This window comes from Anastrepha obliqua, chromosome 5, assembly GCF_027943255.1.
Source record: "Anastrepha obliqua isolate idAnaObli1 chromosome 5, idAnaObli1_1.0, whole genome shotgun sequence".
Taxonomy (NCBI): Eukaryota; Metazoa; Arthropoda; class Insecta; order Diptera; family Tephritidae; genus Anastrepha; species Anastrepha obliqua.
In genome coordinates, this window is record NC_072896.1 from 125,588,519 (window position 1) to 125,613,282 (window position 24,764).

General features: G+C 34.2%; 1 protein-coding gene across 7 annotated transcripts in view; it reads left to right on the top strand.

Annotated features, from left to right (window-relative positions):
- Positions 1 to 24,535, top strand: part of LOC129248238 (calmodulin-lysine N-methyltransferase) — an 88,626-nt gene extending 64,091 nt beyond the window's left edge. For all 7 annotated transcript variants that reach the window (XM_054887710.1, XM_054887712.1, XM_054887711.1 and 4 more), the window contains exon 2: positions 22,894 to 24,535. In XM_054887710.1, the coding sequence (XP_054743685.1) occupies positions 23,011 to 24,300 (1,290 nt within the window). In that variant the 5' untranslated portion in view covers positions 22,894 to 23,010 and the 3' untranslated portion in view covers positions 24,301 to 24,535. The remainder of the gene's footprint in view (positions 1 to 22,893) is intronic.
- The last annotated feature ends 229 nt before the right edge of the window (positions 24,536 to 24,764 follow it).

Consider the following 24,764-nt stretch of genomic DNA (forward strand, 5'->3'; position numbering starts at 1 on the left):
GAAGGGATAAAAATTACTCGGGATTAAAGTATTGAATATTAAAAAATATTAAAAAAGAAGTATTATAAATAAAATTAAATTTAAAGCATTAAATGAGTGGAAATTTACAATCATCACACCTCTTTCCAAAAGCAGAAACAATTGATGTTCGTATTTATAGGCCGATTTTCAAGCTGTGAAGCACCTCTAGCTGTTTGATTGCATTTTAAAAGATAACGTTTAAGTGGGCTAAATAACCTAAACCAACATGGTTTTGTAACTGCCCGCTCTAAAGCTACTAATCTTGGTGTTTTTAGTGAATTCTGTTTGTCATCGCCGCCCAAAGGATTCCAAGTTGATTGAATTCTCTAAGGCATTTGACAAAGTGTCGTGCGAGAGCCAGCTTGCTTGGGCTTTCACTCCACCTTTTTGCAATGGCTTAAGTCATATTTTACGAACAGACGATGCGTGGTAAAATCGATTGAATTTCATCGAACCACTTCGTTAATACGTCAAGTGCCTCCAAGGGGAGAAACTTTTTTGTCATTTTTGTCAATGACATGAACAAATGTTTTTCTACACGAATAATTTAAAAACTTTCTCGTCTGTTAAGGACTCAGTGGATGCTCAGAAGCCTAAACTCGATTTAATCAATCTTCATCGACGGGGCATGAGACCACATAAAAAAATGTTTTCATTTAACATATTCGAGGCGTCAGTACATTTTGAACACATCCTTCACCATTTCTAATAATTTACTACAACTAAAACTTATAACGGATTTTAAGGATTTTCGAGATTTATTTCGTACGACATTTTTCTTCAGTGGTCACATTAATTTTATTCTTTCAACATCGTGACAATACATCCGTTATCATTTGAAGACCTTACAACCAACTTTCGGATAAATGGAACTGAGCGCATTCAAAAAAATTTCTTGAGTAGGCATTACGTTTTCTGCGATTTACGGCCACTGTTCCATCCTATAATTCTCGTTTAAGGCTAATTAATGTAACATAGAATCTCAGAAATAATCGAAGTTTACCGGTATTTTAGTGGTCGTAGCATCGCCTAAAGATCGACCAAAAAACTGTTTTAAAGCATTTGCCTAAAAATTTCACACAAAAATAATGGATTTCTTTTCCCCCAAACTAATATTTTTAATTTTAATAATTTTTTTGCAAAACTTATGTAGATCCAAGTCTCAAAATTTATTACTTTCTAGAGTTCCAGAAAGAAGCGACCGAATTAAAAACAAATTCAACACATTTTCAGCAAAATTTTAATTTTTTAATCAGAACATTTGGGAAAAATGTCGGGTATACGATTTTATAGTCCAAGTTTGAAGTGGCTCAAAAATCGCCTTGATTTTTGACAAGTTCGTTTTTTTGCCGAAGGTGTTAGGTGCCTTCTTCGAAAATGCACAAGATCGCCAGCAAAAAAACTGCTTATGCTAAATATTTCTTCCTAAAATTCTGGAAAAATGTGTAATCTTGATGAGCAATAAAATTGTCAAAACTTACCAATAAGTGACTGTGCTATAGTTACTTAACGCATGCACATGGCTGTGTGCATGAATCGTTAAAGGTTATTTTTAAAGTTATAATCTTTACTATAAAGGCGAATGTCTGGACATTGTCCGCGCATCACTATGAAACGACAACATTAAATGACGTAAACATTTTTATACATTCATATTTTCACCCAATGAAGGTTATATGCATGTTTTTATGATGGTTATATTATGGTTTATTATGGTTATTAATAAAAAATTATTTTCTATGAAATTATTGGTTTTATTTCTTTTTTATACATATCCTAAGTCCCTCAAAACTACTCCTACGCGAGCGGGGCCGCGGGTTAAAGCTAATATGAAATAAAGGCTAGTTAAAGTCTTAAATATGTTAGATAGGCTTATGTGCACTTGTTTTTGTTTTTTGTATATGTGTGGAATACTGACCTCTGGTCACAATTTTGGAAGTAACTTTTAATACTCTTCCATTACTGTAGTAATCACAGCAACAAAAAAATAACGACCTTCATATCTTAGCAGAATTAGTTTCAGTTACGTCCGAAAGGTTACATGTGGATGTGCATACATATGTGGCTGTGTCAGAGTGACATTGATGAGGCAGGTAGCTTTTATGATTAATAAAAATTGCCCAGATTGTCAATCACGCTGTCAACTTCACGAGTATCAAATCGACATTTAAACTAGCAGAAGGCACGACAACATCAAACCAATATAAAAGAGGGGACGAAATAACGGTAGAAATTCCAGATGAAATAGGACAGTGTTTAACGTCAATAAAAAGTGGCAGGCCCTTTTTCGAGTTCGCATTTACATACATCTATTAGTTTATGCCTTTGATACGAAACAAAAATTCCTGCACACATCCACACGTACTTAAAAGAGTATTTTTTTCTTTGTTTGCATGTTTTCATGTTTACCACTAAATATAAAGTATCTGAAAATGAATGTATGTATCTTTTTTAGTGTTTTTATTAGAAAATGGCTGGTGGAGAGTATTCTAACTTTGCATGTAGCTACAATGACAGAGGGGAGCAGCGCTGGTTACTACATACAATATGAGTAATTTTATAGATTTCTTATTGGATTTGTATAATATATAGGTTAGGTTAGGTTAGCCTGGTTGGCAATAAGCCACGCATAGACCTTTTGGTCCCTAGCGATACCAGATGGAGACCGACGTCTATGAATACCTAAAGTAGACATCATGTAGGATGTCAGCGCTTTTGGCGAATCTAAGTAGGGCTGGGAGCTCCGCTTTTGAGACGTCTTCCAGACCCACAAACAGTGGGGCTCCCAGGCATCTTAGTCGCGTTTTTGATAATGCCGGACAGACGCACATAAGGTGTTCTAAAGTCTCCTCAACATCATCTCTGCACTTCCTGCATTTGTCCGTGTTAGCAATCCCTATCTTGTACGCATGTGCAGCTAATAGATTATGACCTGTTAGCATACCTATGATAGTTCTGCAGTCTTTTCGCGAGAGTGTGAGTACGAATTGAGTCAGTTTTTTGTCGTTCGTTCTACACATAACTTTTGCTGTTTTGCATGTGGTCAGATTAGTCCACCCAGCTTCCACTCGCTTTTTCATGTAGTCGTTCATTTCGTTGTTTACTGTATTTAACGTTCTCTTGTTCAAAAGGTAGTCTAACAGCATCTTTTGCTATCTCATCTACTATTTCGTTTCCCATAATGCTTTTGTGACCAGGTACCCAATAGATATACAGCCTACTGTTTGCGGCTAGCCTTTCTATGGCCTCCCGTCGAACATTTTTGGACATAGTACAATGAGAGCTTATTGCTTTTATTGCTGCTTGACTGTACACGTATATATTAATTGTTGAGTTCTTTCTTGTTCTTGTGTAGACTAGCTCCACGGCTTTCCCCACAACAAAAACTTCCGCTTGGAAAATACTGCTGTAGTCTGGCAGCTTGATAGGTTGCCTTATCCCTAGTTTTGAGTAGTAAATGCCCGCTCCCACTCCGTCTAAAGTTTTAGAGCCGTCTGTATAGATATGAAAAGTCCTATGGCCAGGCTTCATGCTTTTGTGCCATCCCTCCTCTTCAATTGTAGTACGAAATTGTCTCTCCCAATTAAAGTATGGAGTCATGTAGTCTGTGCAACCTGAACTCCACTTTCCTATTGAACTGTGTCCGAAGGTTCTACAGGTGAAAACTCCAGCAGCCACTATCCACCTTGCGGTCTGAGGCATTATGACTGGTATGGTACTAAATATTTTGTGGCAGGGCAACTTTTTTCACTATAACTAAGGGTTTAGTGATAATGAAGTTTTTTTTTCGCTAATACGATAATGGAATTTGTGTTTTATTTGCCATTGAAGGAGTAGTGGTTGTGAAACGCGTATTGTATTTATTTTTTAGTACATTAAGCCCAAAATCTGCTATCAGCCCGCTACTGTCGGTAATGATCCAAGTAATTTGGGCAAGATCGTAAAATTTGCTGAAGTTGATTTATTTTTAGGTTTGAGTATATAAAGTCACACAAAAACTTAACCAAAATGTAATCTTGATAATGATTAATGTTATGAAATCCAAGCTGTAGAAAGAATTACTTAGTGTCATACGATAGGTGTAATTAATAAAGGAGGCAAAAAAAAGTATATTAAGAAGTAAAGTGAAAATAATTTGAAAAACAATTTTATAACTTTGATATTTATTCAGTGTTGAAAAATGAAATTTTTTGAAATCAAGTACCTATCTTCTTTTTCAACTAAAATTTTGATACATTTTTGTATACTTTTTATTTTTCAAATTAAAATTAAATTAAATTAATTGTGCTCAACATTTTTTGTGGAAACATTTTTTTTTTGGAATTTATGAAAGACACAAAAATTTTCAACATGGAAAAATTCACGAAACCATTATTTTTTTAATTTTTGCTATACTTTTGTGTATACTCTGTAGCCAATTTTGAAAAAAATCAAGGTAAGATTTTTATATGGAGTTATTTAAAGTCAAGTATCTATTTTTTGTAAAGTTTTTATAAATTTTTACTTATATTTTGGTTTTTAGGTTAAATAACATTTTTTTTGGACAAAATTAAAAAAATTGTACAATTATTTCTTGAGTTCAATATTATTTCTTTTCGGATACAATTTTAAACAAAAAATGTTTTTCAAAATATATTTCTATAATTATTGGGAAAAAATATTTTTTGCCATTTGTGAAGAACTCTCTATATCACAATTTACAACATGGAAAAATTCTCTTAATTTTTAATTTATCTTTTATTTTTAAGTTAAAAAAACTTTTTTGTGGACAAAATTTTTAACGAAAAATTTTATAAAAATATTATTTAAAAAAAATTTACAAAAAGTTTTATAAACACTTATTTTTTGCTTACAAATTTTGAGAGAACAATTTTTTTTGGCATTTGTGAAAAACTCTCCATACCAAAATTTTCAACACGGAATTTGGTATGTAGTTTTTTGAAGTCATGAGAAGAAGAAGTCAGAGAAGAAGATACCTCTTCCTATTTTTATTAAATTTTTATTTATTTTTTAAGCATTAACATTTTTTAACAAAATTAAAAAAATAACCATTTTTGGAAAACAAAATTAAATTAAAATTTAACAAATTTTTAAAAAATTATTTATAAAAATTAACAAACAGTTTTTTGCTTACCATTTTTGGAAGAAGCTTATAATTCTTTCGTTTTTTTTTCTTCCAGTTTATATATATGTTTTAATTTTTTCAGTTTACTTTTTAGTATACTCAAGCCTATGCAACCATCTTTGAGAAAAATTTAAGTTCACCTCGAAAATACTTAAACCACTTGACAGGGAGTCACTCTTTAGTCTTTTTGTATACCGTTACACCAATAATGCTAAGTGTCTACAAATACTTCCATCTTTTTAGATTGAAAGTAATAGTTAAAGCCCATTAACTTTAATAGTGTAAGCCTACTAAATCAGTGAGGCTATTGGTCTAACAATTTTCATGAAGACGTGGTGCGATAGGTGCCATCTGCAGTCCATCGTCTTCCTACATCCCTACAGAGCCTGTGAAGTTTTGTTAGCATGTTCTCTCCCATTGAGTGTCTTGAGAATTTATTTATGTATTATATAAAAATTCGATTATTAAGCAGCACCTTTGCAGAGGGTTCAGTCAGAGGACTTTTGTCAGCCTTGATGTATACCTAGAGATGAAGAGAAAATTTAATACAACTCGCATAAGAAAACTCTTGAAAAGCAAATATTTTTGCTTCTTAATTAATTACTTGAATTAACAGATACTTAGAAAAAATTGATTCGTAAATTAACCTACCTTCATCCCTTTTGGTATTACCTCTTTTGATTTCACTACTCAAAATTTTCTGATGTTTGCCTAGGATATAAATACCGTGAATATGAGAAGACCAGTGCTCGACACATACAAATAATTTTATACACAAATATAGCGTGGGCCATGTAAAATTTGCTCTTTGAATCGGCTATAAACAAAAACTAATCAATATTGTTTCAAACTTTTTTTTATTTTGAAGATTGAACATTTTCATTTATGAATGAGAAATAATATCATTCAAATGACTGCCACGACTGGCTTTACAGTAGGCCATTCGATCAACCCAATTTTTAAGTACATTTTCGATTGTTTGGGCTCCAATTTCCTGAATGGCAACTTCGATTTCGTGTTTTAAAGCATCAATCGTCTCTAGATGATTCGCATAGCATTTGTCCTTAACGGCTCCCCACAACAAATAATCCAACAATCTTAAATCACAGCTCCGAGGCGGCCGGTTGATATCGGAATTTCGGCTGATTATTCGGTTTTCAAAAACGATAGCCAAAAGTTCGAGTGTAATTTTGGCAGTGTGACAAGTTGCACCGTCCTGTTGAAACCAAATGTCGTCCATGTCATCCTCTTCAATTTTTGGAAACAACTCATTGAGCATGTCACGGTAACACTCGCCATTTACTGTAACCGCGGCTCCTCGCTCAATTTCGAAAAAAATGGCCCGATGATGCCGCCAGACCAAAAACCGCACCAAACAGTGACTCGTTGTGGATGCATTTGCTTCTCTACAGTAACGTGTGGATTTTCTGAGCCCCAAATCCGACAATTTTGCTTATTGACGTAGCCACCGATGTGAAAATCAGAAAAGAAAAAGAAGACTCACCACTTTGGAAATAGGTTTTCAATATTTCCCAATTTTGTTCAAGCGTATAGCGTCCCATTTCGTAAATGTCAAACCTTTAAGTAAATTATGAACACATTTGACATGTCATCTGTGTTACCATTCTCAAAAAAATAGGTGGTTCAAAAAGCAAACGCTATATGGCCCACCCTGTACATACATATACACACATTGATTAGCACATTAATATTCAAGCTTCATCTCCAATAAGAGTTTACTATACCCGAAAAAGAATTTGCAAACACAATCCTTGCTTGAATATTTCCTTTGAGGAGAGGAATTTGGAAAATGTCTATTGACCTCTTAAAGACTCAAGTGCTTACAACTTTATGGCTTTGCAAACAAGCTGGGTGAGGTGTTTTGTGGTTACTGAGTTTCAGCTACTTTATTACAGCACAAGCCACGAGTGTGCTCAAGGACATATAACTGTGAATTAACTCACATATACTTCTAAGTAAGAGTATATGAGAATGAGTAGTACAAATGAGCGGATGTGTGTCTATATTATTGTTACGGTATTTAGTGTGTATTTGTATATGTATATTCGGTTATACAAATACAAAAACTTTGAAGTTTATTTATTGAAACTTAGTACTGTTTGTTTTTATTGCATGCTTGCGTGTATTTAACGATTATCTTTGGGTTAATAATTTTTTTCATTGAACTGGAAAGCTTTATCGACAGCTCAATGGATATTTTATGCTTTCATCTTCATTGAGTTACGTATGTATGTGTGTATCTCTGTGCACTGAAGTATATATTTACAACAAATCAAGCGCATATAAATAACGGACCATGTGCGTGAGCATTAAATTTCTATTAGAATTTGTGAAAAGCTGTTTAATCAGTCCCCTACACGAGCATGTAGTCACATATCTATAAGCAAGATCTGTTTAGTGGGTGCGCTGATTGAGCAGTCCTTTGTGGGATGCACCCTTCCCCGGTTGAACATTAATTCAAAATCGATAATCACGTGTAGGTGTTTCGGAAAATTGTGGTTTGACAAATATTCATACAAGTATTTCTAAATATGCGGTAAAAATATTTATTTCAATATTTGATTATGAGGTTGCAAGGTAAATGTACTCTGTGGGCCGTTTCTTGTAGGTCAAAAGAATTTATTGTAATCGCTAATAGTAATAGTAAATGAGAAATGGGCAACCATTTCTGGGAGTGCAGCGAGCTCTATCATGACAGCGTCAAGTGACATAAATCTTCAATGATCATTTGAAAGAAACTGACTGCCAAGATAGCACCGAGTTTGCACCCGCAGTCTTTTAAAAACTCTCTGAAAAGACTAAAATGCAATAGCGTGCTACAGAATGTATTAACCCTTTAATATGGGAATGAAAATGGAATCAATAACAGACCAAATGAGTTTCCAGAAATCTGAGATGACAAACTAAAAACTTTAATTAAGGGCAATCCTAGTTCTTAAGGCAAGATACAGCAAATATAGAAATTGTACCTTGCATATTGGGCATCAACATCTGAATTCTTTTCTAATATTACTTTTTGAACGGTATGAACAACTGTTAGGGATAACTAAAATTATGAACTTCACAACTTTACTGCTCAAAGGAATTCCTTACTATTACTTTTCCTGCCAATAAAATCCCAAAGATTCTTATAACTTTCGTTTTCACATCTATGACATCGCACAATCAGTTGAAAAATGCTTACGAAATGCTTTTCTATTTAAAAAAAAATCGTTTTGTAACGGCGCTTCTTCAGAATTTGTAATACAAGCTGTGGTGTATTAAAATAAATAAGGTTGCCAGACTAACTTACTTTCTAAAGTTGACATTTTTTTAAATATTATTAATTTCCTTTTTGTAAGGGAAAGTATTACAATTACGAATAATAATACGAATGCGATGTTTTATCTTCATCATGTGATAAATTCGCGTTCAACACTCAACATAAACAGTTAAAGGGTTAAACAAAATTGTTGCTTAGTTAACTCAGAAGTTTTTCATTGAAAGCCTAATCCAGTACTTGGCAAGACATCATCGGTGAAAATGGCTCGTGCTGGTTAATGAACTTGTTGTTAGAAAGCCCAACCAATTTATATATATAGGGTGTTTTTTTAGCTGAATGATAGCTGAGAATGGAAAAATGTGCTCAAAATTTTTGTTCACTAAGGTTTCACGAGTCATCATGAATCGTTTAACCCCAGAACAACGTTACCAAATTTGGAAATTTACTTCCAAAAAAAAAATCTGTTTGAGAAGGTTCATAAAGCGAAATGTTTAAGAAGACACCGAAATGTCGATCCGTCCGATTCTCAACTTGCTGGCCTTTGTCCTTCAATTGCGTGGAAAATTTTATGTAAGGCCCTTGGCTTGCTGGCCTGTTAAATACTGCTTGTGCACGAATTGAAGCCAACTGACCATCGTTTCGGTCTCATTTTTGCTGATTGGGCTTATTTAGATTTATTATTCCGATTTACTGGAAACAGTAGTCTCAAATTCGATCAAGTAACTTGTAGCTGTGGCAGACACATCCCTGATATCATATCTAAAAAATTAATGCCATGAAATTATCTGCCAGATTTTTTATAAAAAAGTTCATTCCAACGACATTTATGTTTTGTATTGTATTATCATTTTAAATTCTCAAGACCTTAAAAAACCCAGATATGTTTTTTTTTGGTACTTGGTTGTATACTTTTTATGAAAAAAATATGTATATATCACACAAACATACAGGCTGTTCTGTCCATACCTGAAACTACCAGTATTTATCAACAAATTCCTCCTTGAAAAACAATAATTCAGCAAAATAACAGCACTGAAATGAAAGCAAAAGATTTCATACAAATATCTTATTGGATGTTTAACAAAATTAACCACAAAATCAAACTGCACTGAATTAAATGGGATTTCCCGGAATGAATACCAAATAAACACGCACAGATACATATACGAGCAAATACAGATAATTTTCTTGGAACTCTGGCAGTACTTTTTATGTTATTTTTGTCACAAGGACTTACTTAAAAGACACTGACATTAAACGTTGCGGACGAAGACGATCTCATAAGCTGTCAAACAAAAACAAATTGGGCGGTCAATGGACATTGAGTAAGGACTGGGGAGAGAAATACCAAAGGGGAGGATAACAGTGCACTCCCTAGTTGCATGTGTTTATCTATGCATAACCTTGTATATACCAACACAAGTGTTAATGTTCACATTAGTGAATCTCATATTTTTATATTTGGCCTGTCGAATATTTCGAGTGTTTTTTTAGTATTTGCAGCAGTTCAATTCTGTTAAGTCCTTTATAACGCCATTATATTTTCATGTTTGTCTCTCCCACTCATATGCAGTTGTATTTAATATTTTACATAACAATAGAGGGCAAACTCTCAGCTGTCATTTGGTGCCAAACTTTTTCATTTCTCACGTCCTCCGAACGACTTGTCTCCTCCATCCCCAAACATATAAAATGCAATAACAAACACAAAAGCAATCGTTATATGCAGTTTAGTTGCTGTCTGTTTTTGTAAGCTTTGGCATTCAATTTGTAAGTCGTTGCGGTTTATTGAACTTTTTCCTAGCAGTCGCCATTGCGTATACGTAACCACTGGGTAAATACACCCAAGTGCTTTAAGAGAAAGAAAACAGAAACTAACTTTTCTTGTGTGATTTTTGTGTTATTTCTGAGATGCCTTCACTTATATGTATAATATAACGTGATTTATATATACTTATATATATACTTATATACTTTGCGCCAAGTGTATGGGGTCTAGTGCACCCACACCTTTACGCAAGAAAACTAACTTTTAGTTGCTTGCAACTGCGGGCATTATTGTAAAATGATGCCACCGCAAAATGGCAATGGCATAGCCAATGTATTCATCTTCTAGTAAATAGCGTATAAGTATTGTTTGGCTCCCTCTAGCGCCATATACACACATATGTACACCAGCACATAGAAAAGGTGATATCACTTCACAAGGATATGACCCTCCACTACACTCGAGCACTTGATTTAACCATTGTAACGAATGTTTTTTTTTTGCATGGCTGTGGTTGAAATATGATGACGATTGCTAAGGGAGAAAGTGAAGCAAATAAAATGAATTGCTGAGCTCATAGAAACAAAGCTTAAGAAAAAAGAATTTTATTACAATAAGAAAGTGAAAAAGCTTCAGAACGCAGCTGTACTTTTGACGGCGAACTTGTAAAGTTTTGAATTGCATTGCAGTTTGGTAAACAGCACTGAAGACGAAAGCGTAAAACAAGTATGCAATTTTCAATATGAATGCGGCGAAACAAAAGAACCATTGACGTGGGGCATATTGCGGTAGCGCAACGGCTGTCAATTTCATTTCCAATTCCATCTTTTCTTCGGGTGGATGGAAAACTTTCGCGTCGAATAGTTGAAAACTTTTTGTGGTTGAGTATTGCGTGATTGCAGTTTGATCTACCGGCTTCACGGGATGCCAGTTGATGGTGAAATGGAATTTTCGGCATGAAATGAGCAGCAATGATTAAGGTTGCAAAGAGAAAGATAAGTGGGTAATAACTTAGTGACAAATTGAGAAACCTCATTATGTGCACGAGAAGTTTAGAATAGAATAGAATAGAATAGAATAGAATAGAACAGAATAGAATAGAATAGAATAGAATAGAATAGAATAGAATAGAATAGAATAGAATAGAATAGAATAGAATAGAATAGAATAGAATAGAATAGAATAGAATAGAATAGAATAGAATAGAATAGAATAGAATAGAATAGAATAGAATAGAATAGAATAGAATAGAATAGAATAGAATAGAATAGAATAGAATAGAATAGAATAGAATAGAATAGAATAGAATAGAATAGAATAGAATAGAATAGAATAGAATAGAATAGAATAGAATAGAATAGAATAGAATAGAATAGAATAGAATAGAATAGAATAGAATAGAATAGAATAGAATAGAATAGAATAGAATAGAATAGAATAGAATAGAATAGAATAGAATAGAATAGAATAGAATAGAATAGAATAGAATAGAATAGAATAGAATAGAATAGAATAGAATAGAATAGAATAGAATAGAATAGAATAGAATAGAATAGAATAGAATAGAATAGAATAGAATAGAATAGAATAGAATAGAATAGAATAGAATAGAATAGAATAGAATAGAATAGAATAGAATAGAATAGAATAGAATAGAATAGAATAGAATAGAATAGAATAGAATAGAATAGAATAGAATAGAATAGAATAGAATAGAATAGAATAGAATAGAATAGAATAGAATAGAATAGAATAGAATAGAATAGAATAGAATAGAATAGAATAGAATAGAATAGAATAGAATAGAATAGAATAGAATAGAATAGAATAGAATAGAATAGAATAGAATAGAATAGAATAGAATAGAATAGAATAGAATAGAATAGAATAGAATAGAATAGAATAGAATAGAATAGAATAGAATAGAATAGAATAGAATAGAATAGAATAGAATAGAATAGAATAGAATAGAATAGAATAGAATAGAATAGAATAGAATAGAATAGAATAGAATAGAATAGAATAGAATAGAATAGAATAGAATAGAATAGAATAGAATAGAATAGAATAGAATAGAATAGAATAGAATAGAATAGAATAGAATAGAATAGAATAGAATAGAATAGAATAGAATAGAATAGAATAGAATAGAATAGAATAGAATAGAATAGAATAGAATAGAATAGAATAGAATAGAATAGAATAGAATAGAATAGAATAGAATAGAATAGAATAGAATAGAATAGAATAGAATAGAATAGAATAGAATAGAATAGAATAGAATAGAATAGAATAGAATAGAATAGAATAGAATAGAATAGAATAGAATAGAATAGAATAGAATAGAATAGAATAGAATAGAATAGAATAGAATAGAATGGAATAGAATAGAATAGAATAGAATAGAATAGAATGGAATAGAATAGAATAGAATAGAATAGAATAGAATAGAATAGAATAGAATAGAATAGAATAGAATAGAATAGAATAGAATAGAATAGAATAGAATAGAACAGAATAGAATAGAATAGAACAGTTCTTTATTTGTGTATGGAGTTCACAATTTTTATACAAATAAATAAAGAATATACGGCATTTCTAGTGTACGACATTTACATTGTGCATTTACAATTCATTCACTGTACTTTAAAGCACCAATTATGTAAAAAAATAGCTTTTTCGAAGACTCATCATTTGTTCATTGAACACATTTACTATAGTGGCTGCCGTAGCCGAATAGATTTGTGGGTGACTACCATTCGGAAGTGCCTAGGTTCGAATCTCCGTGCATAAACATTGAACAATAGAACTAGTCTTTTCTGATAGCAGTCGGCCCACAATAGGCAATGACAAGCCTCCGAGAGTATTTCTGCTGTGAAAAACTATAGGAAGAACATCAAAATGCTAGTAATGTGAATAAAAGTACAGGTCATAGCTAGAACTTGTGCTTTATCCAAGAATGATCTTGGAGAAATAATGAGTTTTTTTTTTTCAAAACAATTTCGGGCAACTTCTCATGGCTAGTTTTGTACTCACATGAGATTTTCTTCACTGTTCTTTCAATTTTTCTTATCCCCAAATTTTTCTGTGTAACACTCTCCACTGGTCTGAACGAGCAACGACGACGATCGCTATCTCCCTGATGCCCCTACGATGATGGAAGTACAGCCGCGTCAAACTCATTGTATCTCTTGTGTGCTTCTGTTTCCTTCAGCGTTTGAAAACTGCCAGCATAATAATAGCAGCATTAAAAATATACTGTGGCTGCGCTGCGAAAGCAATAATTTTTCTAAATTAAATTTTGGTATTGCTATGGTTCACACATTTCAACAGCCGCAGCTTCAAGGTTTTCGTGTAGCTATGCTTTCGCTTCAACTGCGCTATTTCAAACATTGCTTGGAACTATGCGTCTTACTATCTGCTTGACCCAAACAACATCTGCGGTCATCTTGTAACACAAAAGCAAGGCAGTAGCAGTTCCAGCAGCAAAACCATAGCAAAGACGAAAGCAATAGCCACAGAATAACTTTGGCTGTCGTGCTGTATCAATATTCGCAGCAGAGCGAGAGAATAGCTTCGGTTTGTATTGATTTGCTTTCTCTGTAGCAACTTCAACTTTCGCAGCCAAAGTAGAGCCGAAACAAATGAAAAGAAAAACTGAAAGCAGTCTCAAACAGGGTTGGGCATAGTGCACTAAAGAATTAACGAAATAAGTGGATAGTTAAAACACTGAAAAACTGAAAATTTAGTTTTAATAACCCGTATTTTAACTACCATTAAAAACTAGTTTCAAAAGCTGGCTTTCTTCAAATTTTCTTGGAAACCTGGAATTGTAAAAGTAAAAGTGGGTCAAGTAAAAGTTGTACATTGATTACAATGCTTAAGAGTGGTGTGAGGTCAATGGAATTAAGATAGCAGAGCGTTGCGCATTTCACATCCACGCTACTAATTTTTTGATGCTCTGTATTTTTCTTCCGCAAATTTGCTATTAAAAATGAATTAATAAATATTAAAAATTAAATATTGGTATTAAAAAGGGTCTCCCTTGTCTGTATTGGCTGATGTATTTTTTCTTTAGGTGCGTTACTATTATTTGGGCTGCAGCTGTGTTTGAAAGTGTACATAACTTGTTTGTGCTCTTCAAACACACACATATCAACTTATACGAGTGTGTGTGCGCCCATGAAAAACTGATTGATTTTATTGCAAAAACCGGGTATCTGTTGTGGCATTATTTGTGTGCTTCCATTCGATTTCATCTGCATCATTGCCTCTGTCATCTGATTTCGTGCGCAATTTGTTTTACTGGCATTTTACTTGCTCTTACAACAACTACTTTATCTTCCGATCTGCACACCATACGGCTGTCTTCGCACTTTTCCTTGTATGCAAAACATAAACTGTCTGCGTGTATTTGTATGTTAATTCGCTGTGTTTTAGTAATTTTTTATGTCATCTTTTAATGCGGCACGAAAAGAACTTTGCTTGTTTGCGCCATTGTTAACATAAATCCTCACAGAATAGCTTTGTGAAACGGATAACTTTCTGCCTGCAGTAATTTCAGGGTATCTGCATGTGTGACTGTGTATACGTGTGTGTGCGCTGTTCGATGCTTATCCCGGTGTATATGTGCGCACATCTACACGATTCATACAGCAATTGCTCTAATAAATGGGCTATGGTTGCGCCTAGATTTAGTTTTTGTGGCTTTGTGCTCTACCTTATTTCTTCACATTCTGGTCTAGCCTGTGGTTTCCAGCTCAAACACATACATACACACAGTTTATCTCATTTGTTAGGCTGAGTAACTATTTGCTCCTTTGCGTGTGTTGTGTGTATTCTGCGTTGTGGCATTTTCATTTTCCTTCTTTATTCTGCTTCCTAAACCAAACTGGCCCAACTAGTTAGCCGCCATTTGGTGTTCTAAATGTGGGTCAAATATATCGAACGCAATTAACGTCTTATCAATAAAATTTATGAACGACCTATCGACTGCGCGTTTGCAATGAAATTCTCGAATGACCTTTACGTCTGTTATATGTACCTCAACTTATAAAGTGGCAAGTGCGTAGTTATTTATGAGGGTTTGTGTGCTAACCAATTAGCAGCAAATAGTTTACCTGCAGGGAAACCCCCTTGTAACGAACTGTGGTCTTTCTAATGAATTTTAAGCCATTGCTGGTTCGCGTCTTGCTATTTTCCATGAAAACAGCTGATGAGTTTCACATGGCAATGTGCTACGAGGTACCAGTTTTTGGTCTTTTATTTCATTGGTGCATCAGAAAAATCAGAAAGTTTTTTGTGATTTTCTCTGTCATAATGTCGTTTTGCCACTGTCACAGCCGAGAGGTAGACGCCGCTGCTGACGATACAAATATAAAGTGAGTGGCCTGAGAGGAAAAAATAGAGGGGAAAGAGCAAAAAACCGAGCGGGGGAAGAAGTGGCAAGGTGCTTTGGTTTGGAGCATGACTGCGGATGACAAACGGTGACTAATTACATAGCGTTAATCGCTTCAAGCCCCTCATGAAATTCACCAGGTGTGTAATGTTTCTTCTTCTTTCTTAGCATGACAGTTCTGAGTGGACCACTACTTCTGCAACTATTTTTCTTCAGATTTCTCCATCCGCTGTAATCACCACCAATTTTGTATGTTCATCTCTTTGAGGTCATCGCTAACTGAAAATATTCTTTTGTTTTTGGTCTTCCTTTAATTCTTATCCCATACGGCTGGTTCTTGAAGACTCGTTTTGGTGCTCTTTACTCTGGTATTCTTTCTACGTGTCCAAGCCAGCCATAATGCAGGGTTTTTCAAGCAGAGGTGTTATTGTGATATTAAAAGAAAAATGCTATTAAATGACCGGATGTTTATTTCATTATAAAAAAGAAGGTATGCCATTAGTAGTGGAAAATAACGTCAGACAAACGATCACCACGACCACGCTTACAGGACAATATCCTTTGCATGAAATTTTCCATAACCGAATTGCAAAGTGGCTGCTCTATTTCCTCGATAGCCTCACGAATTCCATCTTTGAGGTCTTGAATCGACCCTGGGCTGTTGGTATAGACCTTCTCTTTCACGTGGCCCCAAAGAAAAAAGTCACAAGGTGTTAAATCACAAGATCTCTGAATTGTGATCACCTCTTCGAGAGAGGTCTGGAAATTTTTCCCGTAAAAGATCAATGGTTTCGTTGCTTGAGTGGCACGTAGCGTCGTCTTGTTGAAAACAAACGTTGTCCAGATCAATACCATCCAATTCCGGCCATAAAAAGTCGTTAATCATCTCTCGATAGCGCAATCCATTCACGAATAACACCTGTTATTGGAAAGCCCTAATATATTACTATATTTTCCATTTTTATTTATTTTAAAAAAATTTTATGAAAATATATTTCATTTCAAAACATAAACCAATCCAACTATGTTTTTAATTTTGTGGAAAATTTTTGAACACTTATTAAAAATTTCACACTTTTTATTCAGAGTTTGTATGAATGCACAACATGTTTTTTAGGGGAACAAATTATCGTTAGGGGGAAAAATTATCAAAAATCAACTAGGGTTCTAAGACACTTCAAACTTGGACTTTGTTTTACCAAAATTTAATATGTTATAAAATAACGAGCCCAATTTTTATTTTAATTCTGTTGAAATTTTTCGAATTTTTATTAGTCTTGTACATTATTTTAATCAGGAATTAATAGAGTCTTTATTAAAGAATAAATTTTATTGACAAAAAAAGACACAAAATAAACAAGATTGAAATTGAAAAATAATTAAACAGTCAGAAGTCGTCAATATGTAATTTTTTATGTTATGTAGTTTTTTATAATGAGCAAACTGTTGAAGTCGTACCAGTTCTGTACTAGTAATTCATTTCTCTGGCTACGTTTTCCCTGTAGTGTTATTCTACGTCAAAAGTAACTTGTTAACTTTAGCAGTTGTTAGCCACATTCCACACACTTTGTGTTTGCTATGCCACATCAGTTGAGAATCGAAGTCAATCAGGCTGCGTAAACGAACGAAGCATCAAAAGGCACTCCTCTTCTACGCATACAATGAAGACGCTGGCAAAAGTTTCTCAAAGTCTGTTGTGAATAAATAAAAAATACCACTTATTCTTTTTTGTTTGTGTCCACGGCAAAGTTAGTGCGTCACACAAAAATTATTTTCTTTAAATTCTTCTATAATGATAAGCAATAAATAAGTGCTTAGCGAGCAAAACTTTGACGTTGCGAAATCATTTATGGCATTGGGAAGATCATAAGAATACAAAATTTAAAAGAGATAAAAATGTACAAGTAAATATTCTTTTTATTTTTCTAAATTAAAAGTTCTCAGTCCTTAGTGAACTAAGTTATGCAAATACCAATAAGCGGCTAAAATGAGCTTTGCCAAAATATAATAATAAAGTGCACATACCACCGAATTGGGCCAACTCCAAGCTAAAAGTAAAAAGTATGAAATTTAATTTGATCAAAACTGGGAATTTGTGAATTGCCGGAGCTTAACATCCACTAACAAAAGTTGTAGGCAGATCTAAGGCCTTAAAAACTTACCCCAATGTTAAGGGTCTTTCAGTCATGACGCGCTTAGACGTTGTTTTAAAATGAAAGCAAGAAATTAATGAGCCTATTATGCAATGTGTCCGATTGTGTAATACTTGCAGCAAAATTATAAAGTTTAATGTTAATCTTAAGAAATTAAAATTAATAATTTAGTAAAGTTTAAGTAGTTGTATTAGTCTGCAAGACATCTCTCTGTAGACTGAAACAAATAAATAAATAAAACAGGTAAAAATTTAGATTATTTCAGGTGCCTCTATTTTTTTAAATACAGCTCTTAGCAATTACATGTGAAAAACTACATCGTTTGAATGCTCACCAAGAGCATGAAATATATTTGGGTCTTTTCAGTGTTTTTATAAATTTTTTTCGATTTAAATAAAATATTATTTAAAAAAAAATGCTTGTGAACCGTATATTATTTTTTAGATCAACATTTTTGAGAAATTTTTTTTCCGTTTTGAAAAATTTCCACAAATTTTGATCAAAAATTCCAAAAAAAAACAAGTTTTCCCAAATACAAAAATGTTTTTTCCAAATTTTAAAAAAAATTTGTAAAGTATGTTTGTTAAATATTTTCGCGAAATTTGTCGGTTCATATTAGTTTGGGGAAAAATAAATCCATTAGTAGATTTTGAGCTCCTCGGCGATGCTACGACTACTAACATGCCGGCATTTTGACGCCATTCACAATTTCAGCGGCCTGGCTTGCATTTTCGCCTTTATCAAAGAGAAAATGTAAAATGTGAATCGAACAAACCAGATAACAGCAAAATAATTTGTTTCTGGAGGCTGTCATACGAGAACAAAAGTGTTCAAGGACTCGCTCACGAATTATGGGATTGAGTTTAGCAATTTCGATCCGAATGTTGTGTTTCAGCTCTAGAATCGTTGTTGGCTAAAAAATTGTAAGGTATTGTTCGATACCGTAAAATTGTACATCTGTCTACTTGCTAAACTTCAAAGACGACAAAAAAAGTTATGTTTAGGAATTATACACTACTGACATCTAGGCGCCACTTTCGGAAGACCCTTTATAATTGATTTCTACGTTCCACTTTCACATAAAAAGTACAAGGCCATTAATTTTGCATAAATTATTATTTTGCTCAGGAAGCAGAGCATCCTGTGCTTTTCATGAATAGCTTTTCAGGCGGCTTCATATAGAATTCACAATTACAGTGAAAAAAGTTTAGTGTTATAGCTTTCTTGACTTAAGTGCCTCAATAGATATTAAAATTAATTCAAACGAATTTAATAATCCATATATTACTTATGCGTTTTCATATGACTTTAGTAACGCTTTTGTTCGATAGTCTACAATTCACGTTACTCTACAATAATACAAATACTTGCCTGTTATATCGAAAGGCAGATGCTGTAAGTTTATTATTAGAAAACGGAGTATAGTCCTTTTTTTATTTCTCACTACCTTCTGTGTGCTATTACCACAAATAAAAGTTAACTCACCCTTTTTAAATCCACTAAAATATAAATATACTTAAATTCATTTTTACATGGGAATTCGACTGAGGCTACTTTAATGTTCTTTCTTTCTAAAGTATACTTACTTTCCTTTCTTTCGTTACCCTAATTAACACTCCCTTGTAGTGTTGTTGCCCATTGTAGCAATTAAATTTATTGAAAACTTTTCTGGCATACCTCGGATATATTACCAAATTTATATCTAAAATATGCAGACTCTTCAAACTTTTCTTTCACTGGAGGGCAAAACAGGAAAAAAATTTAAAAAGCAAAATACAAAACAAAATGCCCAGATAAGTACGAAGCGAAGCTGTATACGAAGAGGTATTGTGGGAAGTAATACTTATATAAGTATATATTTATATAACTGGCGCTTACAATCTTTTTAGATATTCGGCCTAGTCTCTCATTCAATTTGTGATGTGCGTCTTGATATTGCGCTGCAAATGGAGTGACCAACAATTTTATATTAACTTCGAATGCCAGTTGATTTCTATGTGAAGTTTTGTCATGACAGAATTACACTTGGAGTTTTTCCAATGCATTTCATGCCCGCAATGGGCATTGGGTATGAAACTATCTGAAAATAAAAAATAAATATTATATAAAAATAGAAATATCAAAATAAAGGAAAAATAAAATAAAGGGAGTATACACATAGAATAATTCTTCAGCCGATTGAGAAAGTTGCACGATTCCATGTCAAATGATTCAAGTGTTTTTGAAATTGTCGTGAAGAAATTTTTTTCTCAAATTTATTTTTAAAAGTAAATTTTTTCCTAAACAGGTAAAAAAAATTATAAAAATGTGAAAAAGACCAGACCGTATTTTATTTCAAAAAACTCGATACCAAAATTTGCAACATTAAGAACATTTTTTTTGTCAGTTTTCATGATTCAATTATACAAGGTTAAGTAAAGTTTGGCAACTGATTTCGGATGCTACTTAATCCATTGATGCAATTTGGAAGCAAGGGAAAAAAGGGCATAAATTTATCCCCTTTCTGAAAATGTAGTAAAAAATTGAAAAAGGTCGTTGTAAGCCATAGAATAATTTTATGTAATTTTATAAGTGGTACTTAATTATTTATATTTTTAACTTAACCATTCCCATGGATTTGTGTCATATATAGGGTCCGCCATATAACTTTACGGAATTAAAAATGCTATAAAAAAGAAACTACTCAATATTTTTCCAAACTGTTTTTTTATTTTGAAGTACAATCCTTCCGGATAATGATGGAACACAACTTCATTCACATGGCTGCCTCGGCTAGCCATGCACCATCCCATACGATCGGTCCAATTTTTCAACACATTTTCGATTGTATGCGGCTGTATTTCAGCTATGACATCGCATATATTGGGCTTCAGTGCATCAATTGTTGCTGGTTTGTTGGCATAACACTGGTCACGGCGTCAAATGAATTGACGGTTACGGCCACTCCTCGCTCATTAACGCACATACGCTTCATTCGGTGCTTTTCTTCTTCCCATTGCCGTACGTAATTTTCGTGCACATTCCGCAACATTACCATGATTTTCAAAGTAATGTCGCAATATTTCCCAGCGTTCTTTGAGCTTATACACAACCATTTTCGTTCAGCGGGAGAATAAAACTAATTTTCTGTCAAATCAGATGAAAGCTAGGTGTTACCATTCTTCAAATAATACCTAGTTCAAATCCGTAACGATAGATGGCGGGCCCTGTATATATGTGTTTTGACCATGCATCGGATTGGAATCTATATGTGCCACTTGTAAGCCTACACTGAAGTAATAAATAAAACAACTTGAGAATAGTGGAAACTCTTAACGAGGAAAAACGACTTTTATTTCGTCACTTCCGCCAATCATACATTTGATTTTTTAATGATGCGAAAGTCTAAGCAAAATGGAATAGGCAAAACAGTATTGGCTGCTAACTTTTTCAGCAAAAGTTTTAATTTCTACGCTTTTGAGTACTTTTTCTTTAGAATTTGCTCTGAAATAAAAAGTAGCTTTTCCAAGAGGACAACACGGATTTATTAAGTAGCTTCAAGATGGCTAACACAGGGTGAAAATTAGGCTACTTACATCACCTTTAATTATTGCTTCATGGTCAGTTTTGAAAATTTTGGTGTCGAGATTTAAAGTGAAATATCTTTGGTTCTTTTCAGAATTTTTATCACTTTTTCGAAATTTTTGAAATGAAATATATTTTTTAAAACAATTTTTGTGAAACAAATTTTTGATCAAAATTTTTGGGAAAAATTTTTTGTTTTCCTTTTTGAAAAAACTCACAAATTTTTCTCAAAAATGACAAAATACAACAAGTTTTTACCAAAAGAGTAAAACAAAATTATAAAGCTATTCAAAAGCGCAAACTATACTCATTTTAAAAAATTGAGACCAAAATTTGCAACACTGAATAAATCTTGGAATTATTAAATTTTCTTCCGAATTGTTTCTGTTTATATTATACGAGTATATAGTATTATATGTATTCGCTGGCTTGCGCAAAATTTTGAAAATCAGATGGCCTCATGTTATTTAAAATCAAAAGCTGCTTAATTCTACCAAAGAACGCCGAATCGAGCTCATCATCAAACGATATGGCTGGATAGGCCACACTTTGCGCAAAGATGACTACGAAGTATGCACCTCTGCTGTGTGGTGGAATTCGCAAGGTGTTAGAAACCGTGGAAGGCCAAAAACCTCCAGGCAATGTATGGTGGAAACGATTTTATCAAGCACTTGGAGGTTTGCCCTGCCTGTCAATGGGCGACCGCTAGTAGAAACAAAATTATCTATCAGTTTGGTATTTTGTGCCCACAACAGGTTTCGATCCGAGGCACTAGGGTATGGTAGTCACACAACAACGCGTTCGGTTACGGTTGCCGCCAAGTTTCAATTTACTTCTTATTATGCTCAAGTCCACAAATTAACCAAGAAGTATAGACGACAATGTCCAAAATATACTTGGGTCATTTACTAGGAAATCCAATATTTTACTAACCAACACTTGCCACTTTATTTTTATATGGTCGTAAGACGCAACAGCTTTTGTGTTCAGCTTTATCATCGAAGGATAGTCTATGCGTTAAACGCATTTTAAACAGAAACCATCACTTTTGGCTTCCCATGGAGACGGTTTACGCATTTTCGCACTGATTTACCCTTTTAATTTTACGCTGGTTATCCCCCACACTATCACGATTACGATTTTGTGGCACTGCACACACAAACTCACATAGGTACGCACATATTTTATGCGGATTTATGTGCTCATGTTACATTAAAAACACTATTAAATTGCGAAAAAACCCTAAAGAAATGTTTTTTTTTTTTAATTTTTTATTTCATCGGATTCAGACGTCATTTCTGAGCGAGAGCACGTTTTAATGGCAGATAACTGAGAAACTAAGGAATAACTTCTTAAATTCATGCGCACATGCAAAACAAATTTATTTTATCTCTCATCCATTCAGTTTATTGCCGGGAATTGTGCTTTTTATTTCTCTAAAAGATTTTGGGTTCCGACTGAAGCGTGGCCCCACAATTGGTGTTGTTGTAAAAAGTTATTATTCAATAGATTACATAGCTAAAAGTGTAAATTCAAGCAATGAATTCAAATAAATACTTTTTTTTTATTTATTTCTCACAGACTCCACAATTTGGCCCAGTAGTGAGCGCTTGCCGAACCAAAAATCAAAAATCATAATCAAATCATATCAAAGCAACAATCGCAACATAGAATAAAATTCCAAAAAAGCAAAACAAAATGTCGACTTCTGTACAAAATTTTAACAAACCCGCAACTGTCGTCGACTCCACAGCGGTCATCTCAGCTACCGCCGTTGCCGCCAGCTCTGCCATCCAGCAGCTCTCATCCATTTCGCTAATGCTCGAGTACGACATTGACAACACATTGAATACCATCAAAGAAAATGGTACCCATCTGATACAACAACAACAACAACACCAAAAGAATGTCAATCAACTGCCGGCAATTCACATAAAAAGGCAATCAGCAACAACGACCGCTGCAAAAGATGCTACGGCGACAACACAACATGGCGACAATATCACATCGGAAGCTTTAAAAGATATCAAACCTGTGCTGCCACCTACACCGCCAGCTACGCCAAATCTGACAAACACTGCGCGCAAACGTTGGAAGATTTTGGCTAAAGTATTGCGCAAGGACTCAGAGGAGACGGTCTCCTCGTCGGGCGAGGAGTTTGGCGAAGAGCAAACTGCCTCGGTGCGTCGATTTAAGTCCTTCGATTTGTTGCGTCAGGACAGCTTTGAAGATCACATGACACTGAATTGCTTAGGCAAACCGGAGAATTGGTACAAGTATAGTGTGTTGCTCGACGGAGATGGTCAGCAGGAGTTTACTGTGAATATACATCACGTGGAGCGCCAGTTGACCGCTAGCGATCTGATGGGGTTCAACAATACCGGCAACATTTGTGTGTGGCCCTCGGAGGAGGCTTTAACCGCCTATGTGCTGTCTAATGTGGGCGCGTATAGTGACAAATGGATACTGGAATTGGGTGGCGGGTTTACATGTCTGGCTGGACTGATGCTGTCCAAGTACGCCAAGCCGTATGCGGTACATCTGACCGATGGCAACGAAGTGTCGGTGGAGAATGTGAAGAAGACTGTGTGCTTGAATGAGCTCTCCTGCTATACAAAGTGCTCGGTGCTTAAGTGGGAGGATGTGGAGGCGCGCGTAGCAGCTGAAGCTGGAAAATTCGATGTAATACTCTCCGCAGATTGCTTGTTCTTTGATGAAGCGCGTTCCTCATTGGTAGAGACAATTTGGTATTACCTGGCGCCCAGAGGTGAGGCGGTAATAATGGCACCAAGACGCGGCAAAACGATGGCAATGTTTGTGGGCGAATGTACGCGTCGGGGATTCGAAGTGGAGATAGCACAGCGTTATAATGAGACCATATGGAAGCGACATGAAGATTTAATGACATCGTCCGAATTGTATGACGAGGATTTGCATTATCCGGTGCTGCTGCGATTGCGCAAGTCCATAGTAGACGCTTTCGACTGAAAGGCGAGCAATTGAATAAATGTAGAAGAAATGAGAATATTTTACAATAACAACGTTAGGAACCAATTTTGTATTATACCAATGATTCCAAGCGCTAATTCCGGATAAATGAACAAATAATTAAATGTATTATAGAAATTTGTATATCGAACAACAGTTTGTACATTTTTGTCGCGCTTTTAGGCGCGCAAACAAGATGGTAAATGCTTTAAAATAAATAGTACACAAGTTCAAATAGCTTTCCCCACTAAAATGTAGATACTTGAAAAAACTCGACTCAGTAGTATAGGATTTCATGGCTTTCATTGCTCATGGGATTCCAAAAGGCAAGAAAGGCACGACTCTCAGTGGCATGAAATGTGAAAGTATCCCTTACGAGGTACATAAACTGGTGTTAGCACCCATGCGGAGACTCATATGGATATCATTCTCAGCAAGTGAAGCAGTTTAAATTACTTATAAAA